Here is an 11,074-nt window from a genome sequence, read left to right as displayed (position 1 = left end):
TGAAAATAGTGCTTCCTTTGTGGGAGGAGTCCAAAATATTCATGCGAGTAAAAACGAAAGTAGCACAAAGGTTTAATTTTTTTTTAAATGGTATTGAATTTCGTTATGACAGTTAAGAATTTCATAGTATGTGATCAAATGTTTGGTCATTTTGCTTTTCAAATAAATTGAACAGTGAAATCGATCAATAGAAAGCAATAAAACATAACTTACCTGGGTATATTTTGTCGATTTACATCTTCCGGAAACATTGTCAGGCACATTCAATGTTATGCACAGGTGTTTGAAAGTCGGAATACACATTACAAATATAGTTATTGTTTATTTACATCAAAAACTGGATATGATTATTACTTTAAAGGGTAATGTTATTTATTTATTTTATTTCTTGAATATTTATAGCAAAAGAGTAGCTACCGAGAACGTTTAAACTGTCAAAACACGCTAGACAGTGACAAAAAAAATCTGTACACAACAAGCTAACTTCATTGAATAGGATTTATTAGATATTTATGAATTTCTAAAAAAATTCAACAGTCATTTTCTTTTAAATTTCGTATGATATAAATTTATTTTTTACGTATAAAAAAGTTATACAAATCACATGTTATAGTTATCGATTACACCACAGTTTCAAAGGTGAACACAAAAAGATTAAAAAAAATTTAAAAATTAAAAAAACGACAAAGATGGTTAAAATGGCTTTATTACTGTTCTCTATTTCAGAGGAAATAATTTTTTATCTGATTTCTTATGCAGTCATTTATTATCTGTTATTGCATGTTACTATTTTTTAGATTTAATATATTCAATATTTAAGCAGAGACATGTGTATATACATATGTCTCTGATTTAAGGAATGACTGTAATATTTTTTCTGTCTATGAAGAAATAACATAAAAAATGTCCCACTGGACATTAAGCAACCAACAATCAATCAATCAATCAAAAATGTGGTGCACACTGAATAACAGGCGTAGCGGAAGCTGGGTTATTTAAAAGTGTGCACCACATTTTTGAGGTTATTTCGAATAGACAGAAAAAATATTAGTCATTCCTTATAATGTAATTCTAAATTCCATTTTAAGGAGTAAAACATGACAAAATTATGTCTGAGAGTTGATAGACAAAAAACTTTCAGCCAATCAGAAGACGTGTTACATCCCAAATTAAATTATTTCTTGAGGGAAAACAAATAATGGTTACAACTAAGGCCTGGGACTTAAATAGATTGATTAGACTAGGTTTAAAAAATTATTTATACTATTAATAATCAGCTATACTTTCTGTAAATATTTCCCTTTTTATTCTTATTGATGAATAATAGTGATATTTCCAAAAGTCAAACATAATATTTTTTTAGAAACAAACATACAAGTACCCTTCAAATCCTTCATTGATTTCCAATACACATTCAATAACTAGATATAAACCCTTTATTGTGTTGATTAGCTTATGAAGAGTCAAACTCAGTGGGATTTTGTTTAGGAGAAACTGGCTTGGTGAAAACCAGACCCATTATCACTTAGTTAAGATAATAATCAGTCTGTCCAGCTGATTTTTACCTGTACACTAGCCTTTTGATGTTTACCTGTGATGAAAATAAACCTTTCAAAACCTTATCTTAAAGTAGATTGTTATCTGTCTTGTGTAACACCTATATACATGTACCTGTAATGCTATGCTGTGTATCTCAGAGATTGTAAACAAGCATTTTTAGTTGGTTTGACATATTTGTAAATGGATTATACAAGGGTTTTATATTTTGGTAAGTTTAGCTAATTTCTATGAAAGCTCGTTTATAAGAAACTGAAAATTTTCTTTATACATATTTTTTGTGTTTTTGTAAACTGACAAACTGAAAGAATATTTAAAATCTCATTAGTTGGAGGTGCTACTTGTTACGAGCTTTTGTTTAAATCCTTTGCCAATACAGACAAGACCAAGTGAAAACATTCTATTATTTGACCCCAAAAACCTGCTGAAAAAATAATGCCACTTTTAAAAGATTCTGTAAGGAAATTAGATCGACAAATTTGAAAACATTTTATAAGAAACATGTATTTTCCTAATTATGATATTGCATACTTTTGTGTGTTGTTAGGTTGCTTTTGCATTTATGTATACACTTCTCCTTTATATAATTATGTAGTGTTTTTCAAATAGAATTTAAAACATTAATAACTGGACTGTATAAATAATAACTATATTAAAGAATAGATATGTTCATAAAAAATTTTAGGGGACAAAAAGTTGAATTACCTTTGTAATGTAAGATTTGACCTAGACAGTTTTTGACATTGAGTTTTGTTGTGTCAAAGATCAATTGATTTCTTTTACCTTTTTGACAGAAAACCTACTGACATTTTAATTAATTCACAAGTAGACTAAAACAATTATCCATTGAGTCTTAAAAGGCGAATCATTACTGTATAGGAAAAAATGGGTCAGTGTGGTTTAAATAAATAAAATATATATATATTTTTACATAGATTTTGACTAAAACCTTGATGACAAAGTAAAAATGGAATATTGTAATTTTTTTTACTGTAAAGTTTGCATGAAGATTTTGTTAGTTCTCACAAATGAATTATATCATTAAAGATATAGCGTTGATTAGTCCTAGACTTACAAGTTTCTTTTGGGACTCACCAAAATGTTTAGGTATGATCTCCAGAATCATGGAGGGAGGTCCTCAAATTTCTAAACTCTCCAAATCAGAACTTATCAAATATACCTACAATGTACCAGAAGTATAGTATTGAGATTTAGTTTAAGCAGATTGGACATGTGGTCATTCAAGTATACATTTTCTGTATACTAAGTTTGAACAAAAGTACAAATAGTACAGGAAATTTTATCTCGGTGTCATGATCTTGACAAAGGGGTCATTCGTTAATAATGGTTTTAGCTGACCTTGTCCAAATGCCAAAATATATCCTTTGTCAAAACTAAAAACTGTCATGCAATTGAACCTTTTCTATTTGTGATTTTAAAGCAAAAAGACCCAACTTTATACATATGTCATAGATTACACACAGGTGTGACGAAGGTCATAATCAGTGACAATCTATGGATTAAAAGAAACTTGGGTCTGCCTTGATAGTTATAAATGTATATAAATATGGATATATCGGACCTTGAACAAAGTTAACTTTAATAGTTTGAATTTACTTATTTCATAGATACATAGATATGTTATTATACATCGTGAAAGAGATAAATTGTCTTTTTCAACCAGATAAAAAATGCTTTATATATTATGGGAAAGGCTCAGTACTACCTCAATAGATACGTCATTTGGTCTCTGGTGGAGAGATGTCTCATAGGCATTAATACCATATCTTATTTTAAGTTGTAATTTGGTTAGATGAACTCTACACTTGGAAAAACGAAATTTCCCTTTGTTACATTAGTATTTCTTTATTTTACTTCTTCTGCACTTTAAGGTGTAAATATCTTGTGACAAAATTTAGGAAAAATGATGTAAATTTAGAGAACATGTTTTAAGGCCATGAAAGTTAAACATAACAGGAAGCATGGGGACTGTCTAGGGTTAAATTTTAACGTTACCATAAATTATGCTGACTATAGACATGTTTCATAATGTTATTTGTGACATATCGTAACAAACATACCTTGTATGTCTATGTAATATTTAGCAAGGCACGCGGAAAGTATTTTTGGAAAAGTTCATTTTGATCTATTAAACTGTTTTTGCCAGTTTGTGTCCTAAAATTTTTGAAAAATGTGTATGTCATACATTTATAAGTATAAGTGAACTGCTGATAGACATAAGATGTAGTTATGTTGTATTTATTAAAATATTTAATAAGATATGCTTGCATTTGATTAAGAGATCAGACGATAATGTCTTGGAGACAGCAAACCTAAAATACAACTAAAACAAAATGATTTCAATACAAATTTTTTAGACAATTTAAAAATGGAAAAGTTAGATTAAAAAGGTATAAAATGTAAATACAAATTTTTGGATTGCCAAACAAAGGCTAAGTCTCTATCCACACAAAAAGTAGAGCAGAGTTAAAACAAGACCTGAATAAATTCATCAGAGATTAGTAAATACAAGGCAACAACACCTAATCCTCCGTAGACAAATCACAAAGAGAAAGCAATAAGGCAAAATTACTGAGTAGGTCTCATTGGGGTGTAAGCGTGATACGTGAAAGTCAAATTATTTTGCATGAAAAAAGGGAAACGAAGTCGGCCAGGACACGTGAAATTACAAGCCCTATTATTACAATGATAAGCGGGATGAGAAAAGGGTTTCTGACAAAACAATAAGCTAGATCCGGGATCAGACACACCCCCCCCCCCCCCCTCAATGAGACCCCCTCTTGACTTAGAACAAGCACACATACTTATAAGACGCATATATTATCTCTTAAGGCTAATACAAAAAACATGATAAAAAAGGCAATATCAGATTTGAATAAAATGTATTTGTTAACTGAAATTTGAATGAAAATGCCTTTAGCTAACTGATTTACCAAGCCCTGTGTTAAAAAGGTTGAATACAGATAATAATACTAGGAAATGCATAATTTTTCTGACTGATCCTGCTGATAGGACTAAAAATGAATTGGAAAATCAGATTTTCATGTCATGCTCTACTTCATTCGTTATAAAATTTCAATGCCGTTTTTAATCGATTTTCTGTAATTATGTAATAGGTGCAGTGCATGCATATATGAGTCATTAAATGTTGTATTATTGTCATGCAGTGTGGTTGACAGGTATCAAAATGTCCAATTGTATAGCAGTTTACATTCCAATAGGGTAACAGGTGTGCAGGATTGACAAAATAAAAGATAAAAACATCTTTTCTCCATTTCTGCATTTTCAGCAAATCTTATTGAATTTAACTGTATTGCATTCAAGAAAATGCATTGTCACAATGTCAAAATAGTCTTGCATCAGAGGATTTTTTTATTAATTGTAATATTTAATGTCCTTTTAAGTTTATCTTTGTCAGTAATACAGTATTTTGATTTGATCTGTCTGCTTTTGAGATGATATTTTGACCTGCAGATTGTCTTTTTTTTATTTCATTGGGTTGCTGCCCCACCGACATACCGCATATATACCCTTTTATTAATGTTTGAAGTATTCAATACATCTCACTGTTACAACTAATAATAAATTTTCAGACAGACAAGATGTCAACTAATTTGGAATATTCTTATACTGTTAAAAAGCAAACATCTTTTGAATTTTGTTTACATTTAAGGCTGGGTTATTTTGCATAATCTTTACAAGTCTGAAGAAATAGCAATAAACTGCACCTACAGGTGTGCTCAACCTTTAAAATGTGTTACTTATTTAGGGTATAAATCTAGAAAATGAAATCATATGCTTTTATTATTAAATTACTGGTTTTGTCTTCTGATTTTAGGACAAAAATTAGACTTAATTTGTAAATCGGATTAAACTTATGTCTGTTTCGTCACACCTGCATAAAAGGATAAATACAGAATAGGATTGTACTTTGAATAGATTATATTAATAAATACATACAGCAAACATACCCCAGACTATGAATTTAACATATAATTTGGACGTTATTTAGTTCATCATTTTCTGGTCTGAAAATCAAACATGACCATAATTTACGATCAAATATTTGATCAGTGTCTATCGCATAACAATATAAGATGGCAGTTTGAGGTTTGATTTTTGAAGTATAGGAAATTGCTCTCTCATAATTTCAATGATTTGCTCACTTACATAAGCTAATATTGTTTTGTTGGTTTTAAATTTCTGAAGAGTAAACTCCTTGAGTTGATTATGACAGATATAAGCGTTACATAACTTTATAACTCTTACGTGTGTGTGTGTCTCCCTTAAGCTATTTTTACATTTAGAATACTTGTAACACATTACCTTAATTGAAATGGCCATTAGTCGTAGATAGATTAGTCTAACTGAGACATTGACAGGTAAAGTATGTTTAAATAATGTCTGTTTAATGCAAAAAGGCTTAATTTAGTTCTGACTTCAAATAAAATATTTATATGTCCTAAAAGCTAAACCAGGCTTTCTTAGATTTCATTCAAAGATCATGTATACATACAAAATAGATAATTTGACCATCATAAGGACCATTGAATTATGGTGTGCTTCTAATCCTGCAAAGAATGGATCAAATAAATTTGGTTCGGTTTTTTCTAGGAGGTTAGACTTGCATACACTCTACCCCTGGTTTTTGGTGAGGCCAACGGATTTGTGTTGCTCAATCTTTGATTTTGTGTGTCATGTTTTGTGGACTGTTGTCAACCTATAATGCCATGGTGCAGACAGTCTTTCTATGACTCATGTGTTTTGATTACAGCCCTCTTTGAATCTTATTCCTATTTTGTTCAGACAATTACATATACATGTTGTTTACTTTGTATTTTGTGAAGAAAAATGCATAAATTGCATCTGAATTAAAAAAATCAAATTAAAATATTTTAACTTAATCAGTAGAATTTTATGATCTGTTTATGTTAATTGATAAAAAATAAAAAATGGACAGATTTAATAAAGAAGTACCAGTATTTTTTATTTTGAAATTAAATATACAACTTGAAACTGTTTACCAACCTTCCAACATAACAACTGTAATTATTACGCCAAGTTCATTTGTATTTGTTTAAGCGCCTACTAAAAAACAAACAGAAATTCCTAATTGTTTGCATGATACAGTGCCTTCTAAAATACAAATAGAGTTTTCCAATTGATTGTCTCTCACATGCAGACAATTACACAGCATTCTTGTGGTTCTTCTGTTATTTTAACTAGGTTTCTGTCTCTTTCAATTTCTAGCTGGAGTACTGTATTTGATATGTTCATGTTTATTACCTAAATCTATTGATTTTTTAACTGACTTACTCATTGGTGTAATTTTATTTCTTTTCAGATATGTGACAATGGGAGAAAGGTACAAGGGGGGATGGTGGAAGTCTTACCATGGCACCTGGCTGTATGTCTGGAGTCTATTCTTGCTCCAGTTGGCTTCCTCGAGCTCCGCCTTGGTTTTGAATGACAACTTTAATTTTACACGAGATACATACAATGCAACTATCTACGAAAAAGCTCCAGGAAAAACGTATGTCACGTCTTCTCATAAAATGGGAATTACTGTTTCCAACCCGTGGCTTTCTGTGAATTATAAAATATTTGATGGTGATAACTTAAATGTGTTCAAAGCAGAGGAATATCGTGTTGGTGATTTCTATTTTCTCAGAGTAAGGACGCTAACAAGTAGTCATGGGATACTAAATAGAGAGTTGGAAAGTCGATATCATTTGAAAATTAAAGCTGTTGGTAAAATAGAGCCAGGAATAACAAAAACGGCAACATGTGATCTCATTATAAATGTTCTCGATGAGAACGATTTGCATCCATTGTTTGACAAAGAGATGTATGATGTAACTGTCAGTGAAAACGCACCAGTACATTCCAGTATAGTACAGGTATCAGCATCTGATGGAGATATTGGGATTAATGCAGAAATTTACTATAGTTTTATAAAGAAGACAGATGATTTTGCCATTCATCCAACAAGTGGAGTGATAACTGTTACCAAACAGTTGAATTATTTAGTTCAAGCAAAATATGACCTTGAGGTAGAAGCTCAAGATCGGGGACCAAAGACTTTAAGAAATGGGGATTTGAGAAAAGCTTTAGTTCGTATTACTGTCACTCCTGCAAATTTCTTTGCTCCTGATATAAAAGTAAAGCAATTGCCATTTCATCACATGAAAAATATCAATGGTACTACATTTGCCATATTGACAGTGACTGATTCAGATGTAGGAACAAATGGACTTATTCAAAGTGTCAAAATCCTATCTGGTGATAAAGACAATCATTTTAAAATCGTTAAAAGTGCCATATCAGATGAGTATTTACTTATCTTAAATAAGTCTGTGATTACTGGTGACAATTCAGTATCAGATTTGGACTTGACCTTGACAGTTGAAGCAACTGATACTGGTAGTCCTTCTAAAAAGTCATCCACACAAATCAAAATAAACATTGATTTAGGTCTTAATGGAGCTCCTAAATTTATCTCAGATTCATACCAAGCATCAATTGAAGAGTCAGTACCCATTGACACATCTGTAATCCATTTAAGTGCAACAAAAGACAAGTTTAACAGAAATTCTGAAATTATTTACAAAATTGTTGCTGGAAATGATGAAAATTGGTTTTCTATTAATAAAGTTACAGGCTTAATAGAAACTAATGGTGTTGTTGATGCAGAGGTCAGTTCAGAGGTCATCCTGACGATTTTAGCAAAAGATAAAATTAGTCAACAAACTTCAACGACCAATCTTACTGTCACAATACTAGATTGTAATGATAACCCACCTAAATTTGATATAAAAGAAACCGATATTTCATTCGAGGAAAACCTTACGATTGGATCAATGGTTTACAAAGTTCATGCTATTGATCCTGACAAAGGTGACAATGGCGTTGTAAGTTACTCTATCCGAAATCTCCAAAATGTTCCATTTGAAATCGATCATTTTACCGGAGAAATAAAAACAACTAAAGTTTTAGATTATGAAACAATGAAAAGAAATTATCCAGTTTACATTGCAGCATCAGATTGGGGCAAACCATACAAACTAGAATCTTACATCACTTTGAATTTTCATCTACGAAACATAAATGACAATAAACCGCTGTTCGAAAAATCCACATGTTCTGGTTACCTGTCCAGAGATGCACCAGTTGATACCTCCGTTACTGTTATAACTGCTGTAGACTTTGACAACAGTATCATAACATACAACATCGAAGAAGGCAATGATGATGGATGCTTTGAGCTGATTCCAAGTACTGGTTTACTGTCCTTGAATTGCTCCTTTTCTGATGACTCGACAGATAAACTTACTCTTAAGATAACAGCATCAGATGGAAAGTTCACATCCGAATCTGTTAATATTGATATCACTTTGGTTAATAACAAAAGGAACTCTCAGTTAGCAAATTCAGATGCTAATATTGTCTGTTCTTCCACCAATGCCACTATGGAGCTGGCAAAACTGATGCAAATCTCCCGTCTTAACAATGAAGGAATAAGTGAACAAATTGTAGAAAGCCCAAATCTTAATCTTCAAAATTTTCACACCCCAGTCTTTAACTCGTCAAATGTACATCATTTGAAAGTGGATGAATCTGCTGCAGTCGACACACTTTTAACACAGGTTGTGGCTCATGATGATGATAAAGGATATAATGGAATGGTTATTTATGTCATTGTTGCGGGGGACCCTTTTGATCAGTTTACATTGGATTTACATAATGGAAGTTTGTTCATTAGTTCTGCTCTGGATCGTGAAAGTATTGCAAAATATGATTTAGAAATACGGGCAACTGATTCTGCCCCTTTGGAATTAAGAAAATCTGCCAGTATGAACATTACTGTTGAAATTATCGATGCAAATGATAACCCACCAGTCTTTGAAAAGGAAAAATATGAAACCGAGGTTTCTGAAGGTATTGGATTTAATGCAACTATTTTACAAGTTTTCGCTGAGGATAAAGATGAAGGAGAAAACAGCAGAATTCAGTATTGGATCATGGCAGACATGCCGGAGTTCTTCATTAATCCTGGTAATGGAATAATCACAGTGAAAAAGTCTCTGGATAGAGAGCTTCATGATGTATATTATATCCCAGTGTTAGCTCGTGATCATGGGTCACCTTCCCACTCGGCTACTACAACTGTTACCTTAAATATCTTGGATGAAAATGATAATATACCAAAATTTGTCCCTGAAAATTATGATTTGAAGGTGCGTGAAGATTTACCTGTCGGATCTGTCATTGCAACGGTCAAGGCCATCGATGATGATGCAGGAGAAAATGGAAAGCTTGCCTATAAACTGAATCATGGAACTGATGGAAAGTTCGAAATAGAGGAAACAACTGGTACTGTACGGATTGCTAAACAATTGGATTTTCAGACCAAACAAGTGTATAACATCAGTGCATTTGTATCGGATGGTGGGAATCCACCTCTAAAATCAGCATGTTTTATAAATATTGAAGTGATGGATGTAAACGAAAATCTACAACCACCAAAATTCAAAAATTTCTTTGAAATAGGATATATAAATGAAAATATGCCGATAAGTTCTGTTGTGCTGCAAGTCAAAGCAATAGATCCAGATGCACATCCGGATGAACTGAATCCAGTCGTGTATTCCATAAGAGATGGTAGTGGTCTTGGCAGATTTAAAATTGATTTCAATGGTAAGATAACATGTTCTTAAATTTTACATGAATATTCAAATCAGTAGTTTCAATTGTAATTATCACATGAGCACTTGTTCTTTAAAGTCAAGGACAGTTGACTTTGTACAACAAGAATAGCGTACTGAGTCATTTTTTATGATACATGTATCTGTATATGACCATTATGACCATAAATTTGAAGCAGTACATCTTACATGTAGGTTAAAGTTATGCAATTTGTTGGTTTATATTAAGGTGACTTTATGAAGTCATCAACACTACATGTATATTGACTTTGGTTACCATACAATGTATCTATATAGAGAAATTGTATTTTAACATATAAGTACATCTTTTTGAAATATATTTTATGTTATTTTGTATTAGACACATTACCAAACTAAAATCCTCATACTGAAAATTAATTTTACCTATTCCGAAAGATGATAAGACCAGTTTTTAAAAAGCAAGAATATAAGAGTGAAAAAAAAATCATGTCTTGTGTTTAAGTGCATCTGACCAACTTTCATGTTATTGATATTTTTACATACATTTTTGTACATAATATGGTAGATGCAGTCCTTACAAATAGTCTGCAAGCTGTTACGGTCGGCAATAATGGATTTAAGATAAAGATACATGTACAAGAATAAACTAAAGATTTGATTAAATAAAACTTGACAAATAAAATTGGTCAGGTTAAAAAAGATCAGAAACATTTTCATGATTTTGTAAGTAACTTACAAAACACTGTAAAAGAAGACTGATTGTTTTGTGAGATCTTGCTTTGGTTGATTAAAAAAGACAGATGCAAGGA

The 11,074-nt window shown here is 31.4% G+C and overlaps 1 protein-coding gene across 7 annotated transcripts in view; it reads left to right on the top strand.

Moving 5' to 3' along the window:
• The first annotated feature begins 235 nt into the window (after nucleotides 1-235).
• LOC127715423 (protocadherin Fat 1-like) overlaps nucleotides 236-11,074 on the top strand; it is a 123,938-nt gene continuing 113,099 nt past the window's right edge. For 5 of the 7 annotated variants that reach the window (XM_052221457.1, XM_052221456.1, XM_052221455.1 and 2 more), the window contains exons 1-2: nucleotides 238-362; nucleotides 6,923-10,275. In XM_052221457.1, the coding sequence (XP_052077417.1) occupies nucleotides 6,933-10,275 (3,343 nt within the window). In that variant the 5' untranslated portion in view covers nucleotides 238-362; nucleotides 6,923-6,932. Of the gene's footprint in view, nucleotides 363-1,749; nucleotides 1,769-6,922; nucleotides 10,276-11,074 lie in introns of those variants that run through there. The other 2 variants (XM_052221459.1, XM_052221454.1) reach the window with 2 other exon arrangements.

This window comes from Mytilus californianus, unplaced genomic scaffold, assembly GCF_021869535.1.
Source record: "Mytilus californianus isolate M0D057914Y unplaced genomic scaffold, xbMytCali1.0.p SCAF_9, whole genome shotgun sequence".
In the NCBI taxonomy this organism is placed as follows: Eukaryota; Metazoa; Mollusca; class Bivalvia; order Mytilida; family Mytilidae; genus Mytilus; species Mytilus californianus.
This window is presented reverse-complemented; position numbering and strand designations above follow the sequence as displayed.